This window comes from Triturus cristatus, chromosome 1_1 (genome assembly GCF_964204655.1).
Source record: "Triturus cristatus chromosome 1_1, aTriCri1.1, whole genome shotgun sequence".
NCBI classification, from domain to species: domain Eukaryota; kingdom Metazoa; phylum Chordata; class Amphibia; order Caudata; family Salamandridae; genus Triturus; species Triturus cristatus.
The window spans coordinates 33,417,826-33,441,625 of record NC_140579.1 but is presented as its reverse complement, the minus strand read 5'-3'; the positions used below and the strand labels follow the sequence as shown (position 1 = coordinate 33,441,625).

General features: G+C 45.6%; 1 protein-coding gene across 2 annotated transcripts in view; it reads right to left on the bottom strand.

Moving 5' to 3' along the window:
* The window catches only part of LOC146869256 (homologous-pairing protein 2 homolog), a 164,871-nt gene that overhangs the window by 75,703 nt on the left and 65,368 nt on the right, over positions 1-23,800 (bottom strand). For both annotated transcript variants that reach the window (XR_014981365.1, XM_085653560.1), the window contains exon 2: positions 1,123-1,223. Coding sequence is in view for 1 of the 2 variants with exons in the window: in XM_085653560.1 (XP_085509686.1) it covers positions 1,123-1,223 (101 nt within the window). In the remaining variant the exon portion in view is untranslated. The remainder of the gene's footprint in view (positions 1-1,122; positions 1,224-23,800) is intronic.

The window sequence follows — 23,800 nt, the reverse complement described above, 5'->3', positions numbered from 1 at the left end:
AGTAGAACTGCATTCCTACAACTCAGATGAAGGTCTGCTGATCTCTACACAATGGTGAGATGTTCAATCCATCCTCTTTATAGAATCTGGGACATGTATAGCTGACCATGGGACCACGGCCTTGAATCTCGAGGCCGTAAACGAGATGGATGGCATCCTTTCTTCTCGATATGCTTTCAGTGAGGACATCTAGTTGTTGAATGATACTGCAGGCTTTAGTTTCATGCAATGTCAGGGAGGACCTTTGTTCGGTGGAACTGCAGCATTTCCTCCCAACAACCTATGTGAGTAAGTTTGGGTGGTAGTGCAGTTTATTACATCATCCCTCAGATCATGAGGCGTGATTTGAAAGGCTCCACGATTGCTTAGGCATCTCTAGAACTTCAACAGTATTTAAGTTTTAGGTCATAAACAATACATCTTTTCAAATGAACGCTTCTTCCAGGAATTTATTTTATTTATAAATGTTGGCTAATTTTTGACCCACACACGCATAAAGGCCCTCATCTGAAAAGTTCTCAATGGTTTATAAGGATAGGCTTTATCAAGTGACCATAATTCACCTATGTGCCTACTTCAGTGTACACTAGGCATGGCCTTCAGCTACTGCAAGTAGTGTGTACTGAGCAGGGGGGGCTCCTACCAGCCATTTGTCAAACAGAAGCTTGCACACAATATTTTGTGCCTCCAGTCTTAAGTTTTGCACTTACAACATGCACTTCAACGGACGCCTTAAAAACTGCAGCTTGACTCGTCTAAGCCAATATCACTAACTAGTTCTTATGTGCCCGGGCCCAGAATTAAGCTGTGTTAAAGACCCAAGTTGTATCTCACTTCGAGGCAAAAAGAGGCGAAACGAGTCAGAATTGTTTGAGTCCTCATTCATACCTTAGCAGTCCACTTTGAAACATCCCTTTTTCATCAGGGCCAAGAGTGATTTGCGTATTGTTGGTCCATATCTATATACGCACCGTGAGCTAAAAAAAAAAATAGAATGAAATGGTGCCCAGGATAATTACCAGTGGTGAAAGTTCATGCAAACATTTCCATCTATCATAGCCCAAAGGCTCACAACTAAAAAACACCAAGAGCAATGTATGAAAGCTAGAGTCGGAGTCTTACAGTCTTTCCAAATCCATGTTCGCGTTGCAGATTTCCAAAAACATCTTGTGTGCTGTAAGGCCGGTTTTGGACATTCAAATACTTCAGGATAACGGCAACAGCTGCATAATAAAAAATAAAAATACCATCAAATCACTCCTAAACATTTGTTTGGTGAGATGTTTCAGATGTGTAACACTTATCTGCTCATCGCAAATATACTTTCAATTTGTTTCCCCTCCCTGAATTCCTCTGCCAACACAAACGTCAAGTCATTTAACCTACAGAGAAAGGATGACTCCTTGACCACTGTGTGATCTTCTCGTCGCGCAAGGCTGCGCTTAATGGCCAACCCCTCCAAGAACGTAAAAAAAGTTTAAAGTTTTATATTTAAAAAGCAAAATAAAAAAAGGCTCTCCTTTTATCCTTCACATTTTATCCAGGCCTGGGTGTAGTTTTGCTACGCGGAACTTCGAAGTTACAAAAAACCTCCGCGAGTGGTGAAGTGCAGTGAGAACTGCAGTTTGTGCTGATATTCCTGCCGCTCGGGTAGAAATTCTACCCGAGCAGCAGCTCGCGATCGTGAACTTACTGTTCGCAATCTCAAACTTACCATTCGCGAGCGGGGAAAAAAACCCCGCTGCACATCGCGAAGCGGAGTTTTCTGCACTCCGCAAGCTCCGCAGATTGCGGAGTTCCGAAACTCCGCGATCGGAGCTAAAGTCACCGCCTCCTCAAACCAGGAAACTCAACATTTTAAATACGTAATGCCTTTAACAAACTGCAAAATGTTTGTATCATTGTTGAGTAAGATCTACCAGCCATTTTACCTGCTAAGTTCTCCGTTGGTTTATCCACTCAGAACTGACTGACAGTCTGTACAAACGCTATCTTGCGGATATGCACAGCATTAAACGTGGCAGTGTTTAAATTCTCTAGTTGTCAATTCAAAATACTGCCCCTCTTACTAGAGACGTTTTTCATTTTCTGCTGCTTTTATGCTTGCAAAACAATTTGCCCTTTTACCTTTCCCTCCCATCTAAGCATCCGTATTTCAACAGACAATAACTTTTTTTTCCTACCGAAAAACGTTTAACAGAACAAGCATTTGCAATGCATTAGGTCTCGCATTTACGCGAGTTTGAGCTATTGACATTGCAAATAACAACGCCTATTGGCATTGTCATTTAGAATGCAAATAGCTTTAACTTGTGTAACTGCGAGACCTATTGCATTGCAAATGCTTGTTTTAAATATGCTATCCTTCGATATCTCATGGTTCCCTCTCCCTTTCATGATCAGCAGGCATACGGTGTCCGCCGGTATTGATTCTGCTGCAAGAGGCTGCGCCGAGGTCTGAAGTCTAAATAAACAATGCCTGCCCACCAAGGATCCCCATTACCAAGGAAAGCTGTCTCAAGGACATTGGGATGATATTGTCAGGCGTAGTTAGCGGGAGGACGAGAGGGGTGATATGGAAATACGCAACAATGTGTTACCGTGCTAGCCAGCACTTAATTACAGGAGTGGCTAGGGATGGACGAGAAACACCTCATGTGCAATCTTGAGACAAACGCCCAGGATAGACACCCCAGTCTGCAGGTAAAGACCACTTTGAATGTGGAATGCGCCCAAGATATCTGAAATCAAACCTGTCCAAAGCGCCTCCGCTCAAAATGTAATCTAATTAACATGTGCTGGAGAATGGCAACTAGCCATCAATCAAGGCAAGGCACTAGGGGGCATTCGGTAGCCACTTTAGGCAGTCTGCATTGTTTTAGAAAACAGCATAGAGTGCCAGACCTGTAGATTAGTGTCTGAGAGCAGAACTTCAGAGCTGCAACCATGCACTCAAACAACACCAAAATAAGGGTGGTAAGTAGTGTATTTTATTCAGCATCATAAAACAGGCGCTACTACTGTCTCGAAATTCTTATTACAGTGATATTGAAAGGATAATCGGGTGAACCAGTAGGCATGGGTTTAAAATCTGTGCAGGCGTATTTACCCACTGAGCTATCTTTCGACATGAAATATGACCATGGACAGTATGCAGTGAGAGAAATACTCTGTCAAGTCCTAACTGAAACAAGGAGCTGGCAGAAAAGGAAGTGAAGCGGAGAGAAAGAAAAGACGCAGGGATAGGAAAGGAGATAAGTGGAAGTGGGATAAGGGAAGGGGTGGCAAATGGCGTGTACATTTCGCGGGCGCTTTGATGTTCGCAGTGGCCGCGCGGCTCACTGAGAACATCAAAGCGCCCGCGAAATGTATACACAGGCTGCCAAATGGTGCGCGCGCCGCATGCACTGTGTGAAAGTGATCGCAATCGCGATCACCGTGCGGCCCGCGAAAGTGAAAGCAAACGAGTGCTTTCAGGCCTCCAAATGGTGCGAGCGCCCGGCGCACATGCACTGTATTTGGAGGCCTGAAAGCACTCGTTTGCACTTCCAGATCCCCATTTACAAAAGCTCTCGCGAGAGCAGCGCTAAAGCGCTGTCTCAGGCGAGACCTAAAAATCACGGATTTACACGCAAACTGTTTTTTTCAGTCTTTTCAGTACTATAGACAGAGATTGGCCTTCAGTTTTAGATACAATAATAAATAGTACTCGCTTCTCACGGGATTGCTGCAGTGGCGTTCAAGAGAAATAAACGGGAAAACCTAGATTATATATATAGTTTAATGTAGTGACCTCAACACACGATGCAGTCTTTTTATAATACACAAATCCCTGGCATGCAAGCAAAACACTTTTGCAGATAACAGGCGTTACACTTTCGAAATGTCACACCAAAATAGATGCAAGAAACTTGCTAAAGTTTAACGTACTAGCAGTGTTTCAGAACCGGATTAAGCTGCTCCGTTTTAAAGGGCTCTTAGCCCAAACACGGGGCAACACTACCACCGTGTGACAGAAAGAAAACTGCGTTTTGAGCTACTCCAATAACTGGTGTCAAAGCTATTCTAATGCAAAGGAGATAGGTGGTGTTGTGTACTGCTGGACACAGTCTTGTGTTTTTGCCAGCCACTCCCCCTAGGGCTAGCCCACACACACACCCACCCCCTCACCCATCCAACACGGGCGTCATCTGTCAGGTACCCCACAAATAAAAGAGCCCGAGTGTATGTGCTCGTTTTCCAGTACCACATTCCAGTGTCTGTGTAGTCCAAGTGGGCCGTATGCATCCAACATCAATTCCATTGCAAAGTCTGCTCTATACCAACTGCGCCTTCATGGGGGATTCGTCGCTTCTTCCCATGAGCAAGACCTAAAAACCCTGGTCCACTCGCTGTTTCTCTCTAGATTAGACTACTGCAATTCTCTTCTTACTGGCCTCCCCAAATCCCACCTCTCCCCCCTTAAATCTGTTCTCCATTCAGCAGCTCATTTCTTATATGGGGCCAAAAGAAGCGACCACATCACACCCATTTTATCTTCTCTCCGTTGGCTTCCCATTGAGGCAAGATCTATCTACAAGACTGCCTGTATCATCCACAAAGCCTTGCACTCCTCCTCTCCTTGCTACTTGGCGAACAAACTGAAACTCTGTGGAGGCTCTAGACCATCACTTAATGCGGAAAAGTTATTGCTTAAACCTCCCACTTTTAAAAAGGAAAGATCGATGGCCCAATCCTTTTCAGACAACGCGGTGAGAATCCGGAACTCACTTCCGCCTCAGCTCCAGACCACCACCTCTTCCCGGTCTTTCAAAACTGACCTCAAATTTCTCCTCCTTCAAAGACACTTCCAAATCTAATTCACGCCCTCTCTATTCCCTCAAGGAAGTTCTTTCACTATAGGAATTCTGCACTTCATGCCTATAGAAAGTGCCTTCCTAGTGTGTTCTTGTGTTTTGAGTGACTGCCACTTATTGCAATATTATACCTCTACTTGTATCTTGTATGCTTATGTAACATGCACACTTGTCACTTTTTCCTCTTGTAACGTATTGTCTGCTACCTCTTCTTGTATCTGGTTTGCTTTGTTATTTGCACAATTGTAATTTTCTCCTCATGTAACGTTACTGTTCCTATTGTGAAGCGCTCTGACACCTTCGGGTAAAGACCGCGCTATATAAAAACGCATGAAATAAAGGAGGGAGGGGGGAAGAGGGAGAGGGAGAGAGGGGGAGAGGGGAAAATGGGGGGGGGGAGGGGAAAATGGGAGGGGGAGGGGGGAGGGAGAGGAGGGGGGAGGGGGAGAGGGAGTAAAAGGGTGCTATCTACTAACAAATGTAGTCTCTGAATTTTATCGTTGGACCTAACAGCCAACCTGCCCTGCTTCTACCTACAGGTTTAGTATTGTCCTGTGCAGGTGGTGTGGGCAGCATACGCCCGACTCTTCCTGTGGCTGCCTGGATGGCTGGTGCGTCCACATGTCCAGAGGGGGCCTGCGTGCCGTGATTATCCTTTGCCGTTTGCACTGTGGGGAACTCATAGTCAGATGCACCAAGTTGTGCAGTGTCGCTCTTATGTTCTTGAAAGGCGCCCCTGGCAAACTCATTATGCGTGGTTGTTTTAGTGTCCTTCAAGGGGTGTCTGTAGGCAGAGAGGTTGGAGAAGTGCCACACCCTACCGTCACTAAGGAGTGCGGAGTTGCAGTACACTTCACGCACAGATAACGGAGGTGTATATTTGTCCTGCCCTTTAGTGATATGGATGCTTCTTTTTACCTTGACAATGTCTCCTTCCTTGAGCTCTACAGGTTTACTCCCGTGTCTTTTGTCATATATTTCCTTGCTTCTGGACTGAGCTTGCCGAATCCTTTCTTGAACATGATGAGTCGACCAGTATACCCTCTTTGCAGCTTTAATCCAACCCACATTGTCCATCGATAAAGGAGTTCTTCCCCGCATCAGTTCAAAAGGGCTGTGTCCTGTTTACTCACATGGTATTCTACTGTAGGCCCATAGAGTCCTGAGTGTCTCTTGTCTCCAGTTTAGGTTGTTGCTGTTTGATAGCTGAATTATTCTTTTATAACCCTGTTGAATCTTTCAACTGCTCCGTTTCCGGCGGGGTGGTAGACAGATGTCGTGTTGTGTTCTATTTTGTTCTTTAGAATTTAATTCTTGACAATATCAGACATAAATTGAGCTCCATTGTCACTTACGATTTGTTTAGGGAGACCGTCCCGAGTGAAATTGTCGTCCATGAACTTAACAATGCTTAGCGCATCCGGTTTGTTAGTAAATTTAACCTTGGGCCACTTGGTAAAGTGGTCAATCATAACAATTATGTACCACTTTTCTTGCTCATCAGATACAGGACCCATTACGTCCACACCAATTTTATGGCAAGACAGGAGGCTATCATTATGCATTACTTTATTTTATTCGCCACCTCTGCAGCACTTTAAAGAACTTAGAACATAGTCAAACTGCAAAAAAGAACTCCACAATCCCTCAAGATCCTGACGTCCGCCATCTTCTCCCTCTTTTATTTGCTGCTTCTGGAGCAGATAAGTATACTTTTTTTATATGCGAGTAAATTGTAAAGGAAACGTTTAAAGTTGAACATTTATAGCTTAGATGTTTTATATAATTTAAAAGTCCAATTTATGGACTAAAGAGTGAGGGAAAATATGTTAGGTAGTAAAATTAGAATTGTATATATTTGAATTCGGGCATTGAAAAGGCGAAATAGTGTAAAAAGGAGGGAGTTTGTAATCGGAGAGATGGAGAAGTATTTATTTAAAAGAAGCGAGAAATGAAAAGTAAATTATGAGGCATTTCGAAACAGTACCGTTACAGGCACGAGAAGTCTGGCTCATTTGAAGGTGGAGACGCGTCTTTTCAGTGGAAGCGCGAGCGAGGGTTGCTTGGAGGCAGCGCGAGCGAGGGTTGCTTCGCGTGTGGCGGCCATTAGGAAATGAGGGTGCGCGCGAACGCGGGTGCATGAGCACGCGCGCGCACTCAAGAGCATACGAAAACGGAGGAAATAAAGGGAGAGAAAAGAAGGGAAATACAGATTAAAAAGCATTTATAATTAAAGGAATAAGCAGGAAAATGATTAAAAAGACGGAAATAAAGAAAGTGATAACAAAAGTAAAAGAGAGGTGAGGATTAAATAAGAAGTTAGCGTACTAGTTTATTTTAGTAAGCGATTGTGCCTTTTTTCGAAGGAAAGTTGGGCATGTTAGTAGAAAGACTATCATAGCAACGTTTTTTTTGTGAGGAGAGTGAACGGAGGCTGTGTTTCTAGGTTAGTGTTTTGGTAGGCAGAAAATTGTTTGGTCAGAATGTCAGAGGGACAAAATACAGGAGAGACAGGAGGAATGTTGTCAGAGGAGATAAGAAAGTTGGTGAAAGAGGCAGTAGGGTTCAGCTTTGTCAGGTGTGAAGAGGATTCACAATAATGATGAGGAGGAGTTTCTCAATGGATGAGGAAGGAATTTTGGTTGATGTGAGTGGTAAAAGAAAGGAAAAGAGAAGGCATCTTGAAGACGGTGCAAGTGGGAGTGGAGTCCAAAGCGGCTCAAAGAAGAGAAATGTTCAGAGTAACAAAGGACATGAGCAGGATTATTCTGCAGAAAAGAGTGATCTGGATGAATATGTCCTGGATTTGAATTACACAGAAGATGAAGAGGATGAAATAGGAAGTGATTCAGCGAGTAAAAGAGAAGATAAAAAGGTAGTTGATCCTTTTGGAAGAAAACTGTTTGATCCAAAGGATGTTAGACATCCAAGGGGATCGGAATGGTGGCCAATGAAACATGTTTCTGAAAATATTCAGTACTGGATAAGAAGGCATCTAGAGAGAGGTGAAAGAAACATAATGAGGGCAGAGTGTTCTCGGCCAGTAATTGGTGAAAGAGATGCCTTAACACCAAATTTGGATCCAGACATTATAAGTTATATGTTTAAAATGGGAAGAGATCCAAGAAAGGGATTGGAAAGGGCACTGAAACAGTGTGAGGATAAAATATTGGATATTCTGGGACCAGTAGAGGGGATATTTGATTTGGTGGAGGAGGCATATTTGAAAGGAAAGGATGTAGATATAGCTTTATTAAGAGGATGGTGCCAGAGGGCAATATGTTTTATTGGCAACGCAAATGCAGGAATCATTGAGGAAAGAAAGAAAGCTGTATTGTTTAAAATAAGTCCAAAATTGGGCGATTTTGCGAAAAAAGATGCATGTGAAAATCCAAAAGGTTTATTATTTGGAGATGGTGCGGTGAAAGAATTAGGTAAATTTGTAAACACTTTTACATCTCTTGATAAAGTTCAAGCGAATATGAGGAAGGTTTTCAGTGGAAATACTTCGAACAGTTTTTATGGCAGGGCTGGAAGAAGGGGACAATCTTTCGGCCGAAGCTACTATAGGTCCCACTACGGATATTGGAGAGGAGGAAGAGGACAGCAACAAAATCAGTACAGCTTCTTTCCTCAAAGAGGACGAGGTTATTGTTCAAGGGGAACAAGAGGTAGAGGACAGTTCTCAGGTCAAAGTACAGGTAAGCTTGAATATGAGGACTTGTACTGGTTCTTTCCAGGGAAAGGTGGGAGGAAGGTTGAAAGGTTTTGTAAAGAATTGGAGAAAAGTTACGAGGGACCCTTGGGTTCTGAGAGCCGTAACAGGGCACGAGATAGAATTCGCGAATGCACCATTTCAAACAAAAGAACCAAGAGAGTTGATTTTCAAACAGAGTCAGGAAGAAATAGTGTTGGAAGAAATAGAGAGTATGTTGTTGAAAGGGGTGGTTGTGGAAGTAGGAGAAGAAGAGATAGGTTTTGTGAGTACTTTGTTTCTGGTGGAAAAAAAGGACAAGGGTTGGAGACCAGTAATCAATTTAAGGAACCTCAATCGTTTCGTGGTTTACAGGCATTTCAAGATGGAGGGAATTCATCTGTTAATAGATTTGTTACAAGATCTAGATTGGATGGTGAAGCTAGATCTAAAGGATGCTTATTTTTTAATTCCGATGAGTATCAAGAGCCAGAAGTTTCTCCAGTTCAGATGGAAAGGGAGAATTTTTCAATTTGTATGTTTACCATTTGGTCTTTCATCCGCTCCTTGCTGTTTCACAAAGGTGATGAGAGCAGTGGTGAGTTTTTTAAGAGAAAGAGGAATCAGGATGATTATTTATTTGGACGATCTGTTGATCTGGAGTCAGAATGTCACAGAATTGAAGAAGCATTTGGAAATGGTGATAGAACTTTTGCAGTCGTTGGGATTCATAATAAATGTAGAGAAATCGGTGTTGATTCCTTCTCAAACAATAGAGTTTTTGGGGTTTGTGGTGGATACAGTCAATTGTATCCTATTGTTGCCGGAAAAGAAGGTAAAGAAGATTCACAAAGAGGTGAAAAGCTTATTACGAAAGGATGCGGTGTCTCTGAGAGAAATCGCGAGGGTAATAGGTCTGTTGTCTTCATCTATTCAGGCTGTGTTCCCGGGTCCTTTACACTACAGGACTTTACAACGTTTGAAGAGGTTTATGGTATGGAGATCGATTGCAGTTGTCAGAGGAAGCAAGGATAGAATTGAATTGGTGGTTGGAGAATTTGACAGCTTGGAATGATCGAGCAATCTTTGGGACGAGACTAGATTTTGTTTTGGAAACAGATGCAAGCAATCTTGGTTGGGGAGCTGCGTGTTTGAGTCAGGAGACAGGTGGAGTTTGGAGTTTAAAGGAAAAAGGGGAATATATAAATTATTTGGAAATGCGAGCGGGGCAATTTGCTCTGCAAAGTTTCAAGAGTATCTTCAAAGGGAACTCTGTTCTATTGAAGATGGACAATATTACAGCAGTAACATATATAAACAAGCTAGGAGGAAGCCGGTCAAAGAAATTGACGGAGGTTTCTCAGGAGATTAGGAATTTTTGCATGGAACACAAGATTCATTTACAGGCTCAGTATTTACCAGGCCAGGAAAACATAGTAGCAGATTGGTATTCAAGGAATTTGGTAGATTTCAGCGACTGGCAATGTTCCCTCTAATTTTTTTCCTCTGTGTGCGGCAGTGTAAGGTCTCTGTGCGCTGCAGCCAAGGTTATGTGCGCCAGGAACCAGACCGCGTGTGTGGGTGCAGCGTCTAAAGAAAGGGGCGCGGCCAACATTAAAGTGAAAGTGCCTATGGGGCACTTTTACACAAAGTGTAATAAAAAGAAAGAAAGAAAGCTTTTGTACCGCAGCCACTAAAGTGAAAGCGGTTGCACTGTAAATTAAATAAATAAATAAGCTCAGCTGTTCAAGTGAAAGCGGACTGCACCGTAAATTAAATAAATAAGCACGGCCATGGTAGTTAAAGCAGACTGCGCTAGAAATGTAAAAATACATGAGTAAATGACATAATATAAAAGGTGTCGGCGTGATGCAACATCCTGGGTGGAATAGGGAAGATCATTAAAGAAAGCAGTGCTCACCCACTAGATAAAGCAGACCGTGTAACAACACAAGTAAAAAGTCCAGTCGTTATGAGAGGATACAAATACAGACAAGGTAGTACTAAGGAGGGACTACTAAGCCTATTCACAAATGAAAAGCAACGATTTAGAAAGGACAGTAATAAGAGCCAATTAAAAAGATGGGTGGGAAATGGGCAGAGCTTCTATGCCATAACTCAACCATGCCTCGCAGAGCAGTCAAAATTCAGGTAAAAGGTAAGTTTTACAGACACATCAGAGGAGGTTGCGCAATAGTATATAAGTAAGTAAAAAGACAACCACTTAAGTACAAGTGAAAGTAAGTTTATATTAGGTTGAGACAATTGTGCACTGCATGGTTTTTCAGTATGCGCGCAGCTTTACGCAAATGTGCAGGTCTTTTTGTGGTAACAAAACCGCCCCCACCTTTCCAGCTCCTAGAGAAAACGCCTGATGCCCGGTCCGGCCAGTCGGGCCTTGCTACCACCCTCCAATGGCGCCCCTCATCTTCACATAGACCCTCTCTCGTGTGTATTTTTAATTTCTTCTATAGTGCTACTCATCCCAAGTATGTGGGGCAGTGTTGGAGTGCGTTGCAACACACACATATTATATAGAGACAATGACTCATATAAATGTGAACGTCAATGTATAGGAAATGTTGCTTAAGATAATGGGGCTTACAATGTGTAATCATACTTTCATCCATCATTCAGTCTTTCACCATTCATTCTGTCCTTCCATCTGTGTGCCCATCCATGTCCATATTCAACCATTTACAAACCTATCCATCACGTATCCTTCCATCCATCATTTCACTCATCCATCCCTCCATCCACCCTTTTACTCATCCATCCATTATCCATCCATCCATCCATCCATCCACCCATCCACCCATCCACCCATCCCTTCACTTACTCACTCACTCACCTTTTCACATTAATTATGAGCTGATCCGTTGTCTGCAGAGTTGCAGACAGAAGAGTCCCATCAAGAACTCCACCCTCACTGTAGTTCCTAAAGCAAGGGGTGGGGTGGGGCAGGGTTCACTATGCCCCTGCACATAGGTAATCCGAAAAAGTGGAAGGCATGAGTCATGCATGATGCACAGTGCCTGGACGCGGGGCGACTGTGGCATGGTGGTATTTCCAGAGCTTTAAGTGGGATGAAAAAACGAGGGGCGTCTCGCCAAAAGGGTGTTCGATGTAATTAAGGGCGTGGCTTAAAACACATAAGCTAAAAGTCTGTGCTTAGTATAATGTGCCGCCCGACTGGTATTTTTTGTTGCTTCTGTCATTGCATCCAGATATATAATACAACAAGTAACGTTACACCTAGAACAAGTAACGTTACACCTACAGCAAGCCAGAACTATTGGCTTTGTCAGTGGTTGTTAGTTGCATAAAATAATACAGCAGCAACCATGGCTTCCTTGAATATAATTTTGAAAATGCGTCAGTTCTAAAACGATGAGACTTTGAGAGAACTATAATCCTTTCCTTTGAACTTTTCACCGCCTTCCTTTGGTTAACTGGATTCTCACCTAGCAGCAGCATGGGCGTTTTTGCACTTCTATGGGACAGAATGCCCTGCCCTGGACTGAGGCTGGCGGAGGCCATCACACGCTGTGCCAGCCCAAACCCATTGTCATGCTGTATGTGGCAATCAGCCGCACACAGAATGACAATGGGCGGGTGGGGCTGCTCTGTCTTGTTCTCAGAGGAGTGCGAAGCGGCCCCATCAGGGACGGAGGCCTTTCACAAGGGAACAGCTCTGTTCCCTAATAGGCCAAAAATTACGGGATCCCAACGGACGTGAGGTCCAATTTACGGACGGTCACCCTAGTCTCTGTGCCACCGAATGAGCGCTATGAACAGCCTTTGGGTTTGCATAGTGGTCCATAGACACAATAGAAGTTGTTCCTCCCATCTCTTTACCACCCCTATCAAATCCGCTAGTAAAAACCTACACTGGGCGTAAATAACTACAAATCACCTCTTCGTTTTTCTTTGATTTTATAGTTTCTTATTGGTTAATTCACATTCGACTTTTCATCAATGCTCTTGCTTCTCCTCCATTTCACTTTCCTTTATTTACGAAATGCTTTTCTCACTTCAGTCCTTCTCCCCCTGTAACTTTAACCTTTTTTCTTTACATATACACCAGTTGCTATGTAAATATTAATCATTTATCCCACGGAGGGGCTCCATCTGGGCCATCTGGTCTCCCCCGAACCCCCCCCCTCCCCTCCCCAGTCGTGTGTGTCAGCCCGGGCTGAGAGAGCTTCCCGGTCACCACACAGACAGTTTTTCAGCTGCCAGCCGCACCAGAGTACTTCACAGGTCTTTAAAAGACCATTGACTTGTTACTTTTATTCTACGGTCAGCGGAGATTCAGACTTTTGTGCGGGGCAGTCTCCGTTCTGAAAGGTCGCAATGGTGGATGTGCTACGTTTAGGAGATGGGCAGCTGAGTGGGTGGTCTTTGCGTGGATGACTGACGAACGACGTTAAGCCATCATAATAGGCTGCTTAATTGATTGTCACATCGGTGCTAGTGAATTTGAATGTGGCACGCAGAGTGAGTGTTACGTTTGTTGACAGCCCAGATCGTTTGTTGACAGCCCCTTCGAGCTGAGTGAGTTAGCCCCCTGCTGAAGCTGCTCCAGGGGTCGGCTATGTGCGCGCTTCATATAGGACAGTGCGCGCTCGGCGTGAAAGAGGTGGGCGCGCGCGCACGCGCGCAGGTTCGAGGGAACACTGGCGACTGGATGTTGGAAAGGGAAATATTTCAGGAGATTCAAGTAGTGCATGGTCCTCTGGAGTTAGATCTGTTTGCTTCCAGACTAACTTATCAGTTAAAGGAGTACTTCAGTTGGAGGCCGGATCCGGGGGCATTGGCTGTAGACGCGTTCAAGCAGAGTTGGAAGGGGAAGAAGGCTTATGCATTTCTGCCTTTTTCGATGATTCAAAGAGCGTTGTTAGAAGTGAGGAAGCAGGTGGTTCAGATAGTTTTGGTAACTCCTTTTTGGACGTCTCAGGTTTGGTTTCCGACAGTTCTGGAAATGGCTGTGGAAGAACCTTTTTTTAATAAAGAGTCATTTAGGGATGTTAATAGGTCAAAACGGGGAGGAACATCCTTTGGTTCAGGAAGGTTCGCTCAACCTTCTAGTATGGAAGATATCAGGGGATCTCCAAGAATCACAGAACTTTCGGGAACAGCTTCTGATTTGCTCAAGGAGTCTTGGGCACCAGGCACAAGGAGAAGATATAGAGGAGCATGGTCAGGTTGGTTACGTTGATGCTTGGAAAGGGATTTGGATCCCGTGGAGGCTGATGAGATGATGGTAGCGAATTATTTAGCAGAGATGTTTGAGAAAGGACTATCTTATAGAACGATAAACTGCTGTCGTTCTGCAATTTCAGCAGGACATTCGTTGATTGATGGTTTAACAATTGGTAGGAGTCCTGTTGTATGTAGGATTATGAAAGGGATAAGATTGAAGAGACCACCGAAGGCAAGGTATGCTTCGGTATGGGATGTGAATCTGGTGTTTAGGCTTTTTGAGAAATGGCCAGGAAATAGGTATCTAGGTTTAAGAGAATTGTCATGGAAATTGGCATGTTTACTTTGTGTTTTATCTATTAAAAGAGTTTCAGACGTCAAGGCATTGGATGTGAGTAGTAGATTTTATCAACCTCAAGGGGTGATGTTTGAGATTTGGAGGAGAACTAAAACAATGTTTAGTACGGTTTTTAATCCAAGCCTGGATGATTTTCCAAAGGTTTGTGTGGTCAGGTGTCTGAAAGAGTATGAGAGTAGAGTAGCAGAGTTTAGAGGAGATGGGGTCGATCAATTGTTGATTTCTTATGTTAAACCTTTCAAGGCAGTTTCATCTGCTACAATTGCTAGATGGGTCAAGATGGTTATGAAGGAGGCAGGTGTTAATCTAAGTTGCTTCTCAGCTCATTCTGTAAGAGGTGCAATGGCAAGTAAGGCATTTGTAAGTGGGAAAAATTTGAATGAGATCATGAAAGCGGCAGATTGGTCAAATGCAGAGGTGTTTAAGAAGTTTTATTTTAAACCCATTGAGCATGTTGCAAGGAAAGTTTTGGTAGGCTTTGAACATGCATAATGATAGCCTCCTGTCTTGCCATAAAATGCCGATTCTCATAGATTAATTCCATAGAGAATCGTGATTTTATTAAAGACTAGGAGGCTATCATTATCCCTCCCTCCCTCCCTAAATTAGGGATTGGAGGATTGGAAATGAAAAGAATTCTTGTTTATCATTTGTTTTACAGTGTATGAAAATTGGAAAATATATATTAGTAAGTTTAGGGTAAACACTATTTGTTTTGTTCCAGAGAACTGATTGTGTCTGCGGAATTTCAGTGTTCGATTTGGTGTTTTATGGAAAGAAGAAAGTTTTGGATTACTGAAGAAGAAACAAAAGAGGGAGAAGATGGCGGACGTCAGGATCTTGAGGGATTGTGAAGTTCTTTTTTGGAGTTTGACTATCTTCGAAGTTCTTTAAAGTGCTGCAGAGGTGGCGAATAAAAGAAAGTAATGCATAATGATAGCCTCCTTGTCTTTAATAAAATCACGATTCTCTATGCAATTAATCTATGAGAATCGGCATTCTCTACCATGGCATGCCTGGGCTGGGAATGGGTTGCAGGGGTGGTCTGAACGTCACTTGCGCTTTATCTGTGTCCATGCAGAGAGCGCTCTCCCTGACTGTTCTCTCTACATCTAAGATTATGCCCGGCACCAGTACACGTTTTTAACTCTTCCTTTTGTCTTCACAATGACCAAATGCCCTTCCTGACATAGCTTGAGTATACATACTAATGGTTTCCCATCACTGTACCACTCTCAGCCACTGTTGCTGTGTTCTTAGTTCATGTCGGGGTTAGCTTGATGGGCTGTTTCTATTCCAGTAGTGTTAATTGAATGAAATAATCATTTGTAAAGTGCACTACTGTCCGTAGGCGTCTGGGTGCTAGCTGAAAAAGGAGGTAACCTAATAAGTATACCGAAAGATATGAATAAGAGCAGACTATTGATTGAAAAGCCATGTTTTCAGACCTTTCCTGAAAGGCATTGGTCCTATCATTTTCTTATGGTAAGGGGAAGAGTATTTCAAAGCTTGGTAGTACAGATAATGAAGCTTCTACCTCCCCAGTACAATCTTCTGACTTTGGGACCAGTTACTTTTAAATGCTGAAGATTAGTGTAAGGACCCGGAGGGAGTGTACCACTGGAAGGTTTGTCTCAAGTATTTAGGACCAGACACCTTAAAAGTGATACAGAGTGCTTTAAAATGTCAGAACTAAGTCAATACTTGATCCCCAGAAATGAGGCCAGCCCTTCTGCTTGTCCCAGGCCCACCAACACTCCCCTCCAACGCAGGGTCCAGTTCACAGCAGCAGTCCCGCAGATCTCATACAGTCCCCGCCACGCCCCTGGCCTAGGAGAACCGCTGGGGACATGAATGTCATCTGGCGCCAGGGAATACAGTGGATGTCGGAGTCCAGGCTGCTATTTTGGCCTGCTAGCCATGTCTCCACCCCCACCCCCTCTCTTGCTGCCCCCCTCGGTCAATCATTATATTTCTAGACTGTTTCAGGTATTTGAAAGTTTGAGGAGTGCTGTGGTTTTCAGTGGAAAGCAGTGGGACCATGAGAGTTGTTTGCCTCCGGCGCGGCTCCTCCATTAGGGCGGAGGAGCATCGCCCCACTGCTTTCACTGCTTTCTCGCAGTGTGCGAAGCAGAAACATAGGTAAAACTACCATTTTATGTTTCTGCTTCTTGTGCTGCGAGAAAGCAGAAGGGTATGCCTGGTTGGGTGCGGGCAGGCCGGGGATGAGTGTCTTGCCCAATGTTGCAGGCCATGACTGTTTGGTCGGCCATCTGGGGCCGACCAAACCAGTCATGCGCACTCTCCCTTTTCTCCAGGTAGTCAACATGCAGCCTAAATGGAGAAAACTGTCTCCCACCAGTCACAACGCTGCCATTGCAGCGTTGTGATTTGGCTGAGGGGAGGGGAGGAGAGGGAGGCTGCCTACTCCCTGTTTCTGTAGGAGAGCAGGAAAACTGGACCCGGTAAGTTTCTTTCTTTCTTTTTGTTTTTTTTTAACATTACCCCACTCAGGCCCGGCCCCCCCCCCTCCTGTCATTGGGTTACTGACTGAACACGTTTTCAATAATTGTCTCTGCCATAAGTGGCTGAAAAGTCTTTGAATGTGCCGCTTATTCAGATGAATGCGAAAGTTGGCAGACCTGTGCTCGCCTTGTGCCGATCTGTTGGCGCTCTTCACGTGCTCAATAGATGATGCCACATGGCAAAAAGGCGATGTACTGGAAACCCCTGCAGAGTCCCTGATTATAAGTTGCCCGGTGTAATTTTTATTGCACCAGGAAAGTAAAAATGTGGGATATACGTTATTTATGAGAACAGTTTTTCCCTAAAATGGGGCTATATAGTAGGTGGATTTTTGATGCGCCAAAATGTACCTGTCCTGTTACTTGCCAGGCATTTTTCTCCATTTAAATTCTTTAGGTTTAACCTGCCGGAATATAACTAGGGAAAAATCATAATTCTGATGTTGGTAATTATTAACGAGCTTGTACGTAAAGAGGCTACTTGGAGTTGGTTTCCTGCTTATTTGGAGGCTCTCTGTGCCTTTATAAAATGAATTATGGGTTTTTCATCCTCCCACCTGTTAAGTTCTGGGCACCTAGGCCCACATAGTGTAGGAGGGACGACACAGACACTGGAATGTGGTACTGGAAAACAAGCACGTGCACTCTGGCTCTTTTATTTGCGGGCTCACCTGACTGGTGACGCCCGTGTTGGATGGGTGAGGGTGTGTGTGTGGGCCAGCCCTTGGGGGAGTACATGCAGAAACACTGGACTGTGTCCAGTAGGACACAACACTCCCCCCAAAACAACAAACAAGAGTCCGACCTAAGGGAAGGAATGGGAAGACAACTAAAAATAACAGGAGTCTCACAGTTCAGAGATGTAGCTCGCAGGACAGCGGTAGACATGTGCAGCTGGGAGCACCCGGACATCCTGGCACATGTTCATACTTTAACCAGGCCTATCTGGACACAAACCCGGTGCTGATGAAGTCCGGACCTTTCAGCTTGGCGCCAGTTGAGGGATGGTCCACCTATGTGATATTCATCGGTCCAGCGTACTCTTGCTGTGAGGCAATTAGTGTCTTGTTGTTCAAAATAGGTGCATCAGGAGCGTAGGTAGAGTCCATTGTAAAGCACCCGACGATTATGTCGCTTGATCCTTTGACGATAGTCTTGACATTCTGTGACCTGTTGAATTCTCAGCTGTATGGCTGCTTCCTGGAATCCATTGGTGGGGCAAAGTAAAGTCCATCTCTCATGCTCTGGGAGGTCCCTTGGATGAGTTGCCCCGGGACTACATATGGGCTCTGACTCTGGCGCCACCGCCTAGTCACTCGTGCAAACTTCAGGGGTGGATGTATCCTGGTCAGAACATGCTCTCGCTACCAGGATCAGGATATGCGCCAGTTAAACAGATGGTCATTGTATCTTCAGATCGTCGCTCCGTATGGCAATGGTGCAGGACTCGTCGTGATACTTGATGCTCCAGGGATGGTAGTGATGCACATGATGATGGAATGGCTGTCATGAGACTACTGTACACCAAGTGGTGATGCTTGGCAGTGATTTGGGGGTGACTGGCGAACCTTTGCCGTCATGATACTCATTGTACGCTGGATGCAGCTCTTCTTGTTTGGCATGTGTGTGTGCAAACAGGGATGCCCTTTCCTTTAGGCAGCCGGCGACAGGTGGCTGAAGGTCACTGTGAAGAATGACGTCACCGCACCCCAGTGGCTGTTGTATCTTAGAAGGTGCATTTAGATGAGAGTGCGAGTACTCGTTCTGGTCCCCTTTTGTTGACTTATACTGCGCACCTGTTGTCGTCTGCTTTCTTGGAATAGGACTGTCACTGTCCTATATCTCCCCACTCCTTATCTTATCTGAAATGTGGTGACAGGCCACATAATGCAGGTCGCTTCTTGCTGCAGTGGCGTCATGCTGCAGTGGCGTCATGCTGCAGTGGCGTCATGCTGCAGTGGCGTCGTGCTGCAGTGGCGTCCTGCTGCAGTGGCATCGTGTTGCAGTAACCACGCAATGCAAGTCGCTTCAACACCTGCTCTGAAGAGTGGCGAAAGGGCACGTAACGCATGTTCTGTCTGTACATGCTCTGAATATGTGGCGAAAAGGGGCCACGCAATCTCACAGGAACCTCCTGCTCACTCCGTCGTGTTCTCTGGGCTTCGCATTTTTTCCCGTCCCGGACCACTCACCGGTCCGGTCCTGTCAGATAGGTCTGGGGGTCTTCTCAGGTGCGTCAGCCATTCCAGGGACGACAGTGGAGGTAGGTGTGTTTGATGGATCCGTTCTGTAATGCCTTCCATTTCCTTCTCCTTGACCGAAAATTCCGGCTGTGATTTAGGATCGCTGTGGGAGGTAAGTGTCTCCCTTCTCTTGTGTCAGTTGTGGCGGCGCGCCACTCGGAGTGCAGGATTCTCCTCATGCCTGTAGAGGACCATTGCACACCACAGTCTTAAGGCAGTATCGGAGGCACTCTCTGAATAGTTTCTGGCCCACAGCTGAGCGATGTTGGTGCAGGTGGGGTGATCATGACCTCTCTCCTTCCTGCGTTCGGGCCACACTGGGCCCCTCTCCCCTCGGATCTCCTCGGTGCTTTGCAGATGGCGGATAATCCCCCTTCCGCCTACTCTTCGCTCGAGGGCACTGCTCTTGCATCTTGAGGATGTGCCATCATGACGTTGGATCCTGTCTTGGTTTCTGCATGTTTGGCAGGGTTGGTAACTCTTCTTGACAGTACTAGGGCAGCTGGCTGGCACACATTCCGTCATGTAGTCATTCAATGTCTATGGGCCCCAGTGAGTAGACGCTCAGCCTGTGTTGGAGTTTGCACGTAGTGGCTGCTCCCCTGTGGTGCTTCCTGCGGCAGAGCTTGTGCAGTGGTGAGTGTAGTCGCAGCTTCAGGCATCCACTCTTGACGTTCCTTTGATTCTCTTTTGTCATTTAAGACACTTGCTGTCAACATGCAGTTGCTACTTCATGACGCTGGCTATGGCAGCATGGGTGCGAAACACACGGTCTCTCCAAAGGCACCGGCCAGCGGTGGTGTACAGGTACAGCCTCTCACTTTCAGTGCCCCAGATCAGCTATCTGCATGGCTCAGCATGCAGAGTCCCTTTAGCAGGATCTTTGTAGGAGGTTAACAGTCTTCTCTGCCTTGACAGTTCGTGTATGGCTTTCCTTGCAATAACGACAAACAGCCACCAGAGACCATGCAGTGCTATTCAGACTATTTGCTTGCAGGAAGTGTTGGAGATGCACGTTGCTCCTGACTTCGAATACAAGAGCTGGAGGAGGGAGCCTATTCTTGGTGCAGCGGGCATCGAGGTAAGGTAACAAAGTTCTGGGCACTGCAGGCCGTGTACTGATGTACAGGAATAGCTCAGTCGGGCCGCTTTATTAGCGAGTCACTTACTGGTTCAGTTCAGTGGGCTGCTGGCAGGTGGCGCTGCAGCCACATGTACTCAGTCCGCACAGTGTTCCCTTATGAGCCTGCCTTTACCTCCTCTGTTTTAAATATGGGCCCCACTCCTTTGTGCCGCCTGCTGGACACAGATGAAGGTAGGGGTGGGGAGTTGATTCTGCTGGTGCAGGTTATAGAGCTATTGTTTTCGGGCCAGGTATTGTCGTGGTGAGTGGCTACCAGGTTGTACTTTGATGCTTTAGGCTCCTGACTCAGCTCTTCATCGCTGATCCAGCTAATTTAAATATAGAGCTCCTTTACTGCGGTTTCCTTACTCCTTGTTCCAGCTTTTGCTACATTTCTTCTTCTCTTCTAGCGGGGAAAATGGGTAAATGTAAATGTAGTACATTTATATAGTGCTCCGCACACCCCCGAAAGGGTCTCTCAGGCGCTGTGCACATACCGCTGTGGAACCCTTCCTGGCCTTTCCCTGTGAAGGGCCCACTCCTGGGCACCCCCAAGGTGAAAGCCAGATATCCTAGCACTTTTGGGGCCGTTGTGGAGATTAAGCAAGCTATTGCCCAGAGTTGCAGAGTGGGACCCATGATTAGAATAGGCACCGAGGCGAGAATTATCGGGTCCGGGTAAATTGAGCCCAAGACCCGCCGAGGCGGAAATTGAACCCTGGTCCGGGCCAGACCTCTGCATCAGGGTCTGCCGCTCTAACCATTGACCACACTTCTCCACTAACCATTGAGCCTCACCACTGGCTCCGGTTATAGGCTGTATCTGCTGACCGCGATGCTGCAACTGACCACTAGTCGGCAGTGTTGCCTTATTTCTATCGGACACAGATTCTTTATGCTTTCTCCTCTTCACACTTCATGTCGGCCGGTGCCAGGTTACCCTTGGCTGCCCCTCTATTTCTCACTCCATCAGCGCAGGCACTCCACCCACGGTGGGTGCTATACTTATTTTTCTCTCTGTTTGTTTTGACAGAGTTCATTATTTGCCACTTGAGCACACGCACGACCGGGGGCACTTTTCTCCTGCCATCCTTTACCCGCCCTGCCGGCCTCGTGCATTTAAGGCTCTTGACATTTGAAAAACTGCCTGGTCCCCGACTGCACCAATGGTGCACCTATCAGCTTAAGTAGCGTCTTATACTCTGCGGGCTTGCTTCACTGCTGCTTTTCTTGCGGCCGTTTCTCTGCAGTCTCGTTGCACCGGCCGTGTTGGGACCACACAGCAGGCGGGCGTGGCCTACTCTTTTGCTCCTGCCAGCCACGCGCTCACTCTTTCCGCAGGCGGAGCACTGAGACCTCCGGCTTCTCTCCTGCACGCATGCCGTGGGAGGCTCTCTCATCGGCCAGGTGCAGCCACATACACGGCAGCTTCCCAGGACTCACACAGGCGGCCGACCTCACCGAATAACTCCTTCACCACAGTAGGTGTCCTGTTTTCCAGTGTGTTTCAATTGGGAGCCAGACCCTCGCTGCCACACTTTTCTCAGCAGCCCTCCCGCTCACCTCACATTGACGGCCGCTCACGATGCACTAGCTGCAGCCTTTTCAGTTCTCTTGCTGCGCTGGGGCTTGAGCTGGCGCTGCAGACGGCTGGCCCTATTGCAGGCACAATGTCTTTTCCTCACAGGGGCGGGTAGTGGGCAGTGTTGTGACTACTGTTGTTGTGTCCCTGCGCGGACACCGTAAATGTTACTGCTCTTCTGCTGTCCCAGCTGGGATACCGTACCAGCTGTGATGTCATCAGCTGAAAACTGTCCGTTAGCAGTTGACAGCTGATCACGGAACCGCACTGACATTGTTTTCACTCCAGCCGTTCCTGGAGCCTGTGTTGGCGATTACGAATAAAGAACTGTATAACTTCATTCACTGCGTTGAGTGCAGTACTTTACAAAGTGGCGACGAGGGTGGGAGTCAAACGACATTTTTTCAAGGCGTGCAACAAACGGAAACTGAGACACGTAAAAATAGATGAATCAGAAGAATACAAACAAAACATGTCAGATGAAGACGACATCAACATGTTTGTGCTTAATATAGAGGAAGAACAAGTTGACAAAATTACAGGAACTGGCAACACCAAAACAAAAAACCCAGTTTGCAACATGACTATAGGAGGAGTCAACATAAGCATTGTGGCAGACTCAGGCTCGCCCTATACGATAGTGAATGAAAGGGTATGGACAGAGAAATTCAAAGAAAGCATTGGTGGACAGTTAAAGAAACCAGGCATAGTAATAAAGTAATTTACAGGACAGCCAATTGATGTGTGTGGCTACAGAGAACTCAATTTCGCGTACAAAGGCCGTCAGTTCTGGGATGGAACGATAAAGGGTTAACCGCAGAACATCTGAAAGGTACATTTGCTAGTAACTCTGTAAACTATCTTGGCCACCAAATAAACGGGGATGGTATAAGTCCTAAAAAAGAACTAATTCAGGCCATAAAAGAGTCACCAGTGCCTACCAACAAAGATGAACTGCGGTCATTCTTGGAAATGGTTGAGTTCTACGCCAAGTTTATCAAGAATTTTTCACACAAGACGTATGAATTGAGGCAGCTTTTAAAACTAAAGAACAGATTTGTATGGACGGAAGAATGTGACAAAACTTTCAAAAACCTTAAAAGGGATATGTGCACCGCACTACCCCTACAAAGATTTGATACGTCTTTACAAAATTTTGTGACCACAGACGCAAGCAACAAGGGTGTGGGTGCTGTACTCACCCAAAAAGACTCAAAGGGTGGGGAGTGTACCATAGCCTTCGCGTCACGTTCACTCACCCCTGCGGAAGAGAACTTTTCAGTAATAGAGCGTGAAGCACTTGCATGCGTGTGGGCTCTAGAACATTTCAGGCACTTTGTTTGGGGCAGAAGAGTCACATTGTGCACTGATCACAAACCCTTAACCAAAGTTTTCACACCAAAAGGTCTGTACACAGCCTCTCCGAGGCTAGCCAGGCTATCCATTCGTTTATTCGATTACATGTATGACGTCCAATATGTCCCAGGAATAAAAAATGTGGTAGCAGATTTTTTAAGTAGAATGCCAGTAGGTAAGGCAAGCAACGACGAAACCTCTGAATTGGATGAGAGCACCGTAGCCAGGGTACTTGAATAATCTAGCGGAATGTTTAAAGAGGAATGGTTCAAGGAACAAGACAAGGACAGTACCATCGGTCAAGTGATACAGATGATGACCCAGGGATGGATCTGCAAAAACAAGCAATCGGAACAAATCAAACCCTTCTGGGAGGTGAGAAATGAATTGTCACATGAAGACTGGTTCCTTCTCGGAAGCAGAAAATTTGTGCCACCATATAACTTAGTATGTACATAAAGAGTTCATAAAATCGAAATCAGCCATGATGTTACACCCGTTCCTCAAGCGGTCTAGAGAGCTCCCTGGTCCCACTCTTGTACCCTTAATGAAGGTTATCAACGCCAAGCTAGTGTTCCCCCTAGCCTATTGTTCAGAGGTCATGTTCGGGGGAGGCTCCCTCTTGCTGAACAAGCTAGTAGTAAGGACCTTTAAAAAAGTCTTTCATCTACCCAAAAGTGCCTCTCCTGCGCAAACCAGGCTTGAATAACACTTGTGCAGTCAATACTAGAAAGACAAGCCACCTTCCTGAAAGTCTGTTTAAGCTCCGCTCAGCAGGCACCGACATGCTAGAAAACCAACTCTGGATTGAAATATCTAAAACGCCCAGGCACTTTGTTGCTCAGGACTACCTGGATC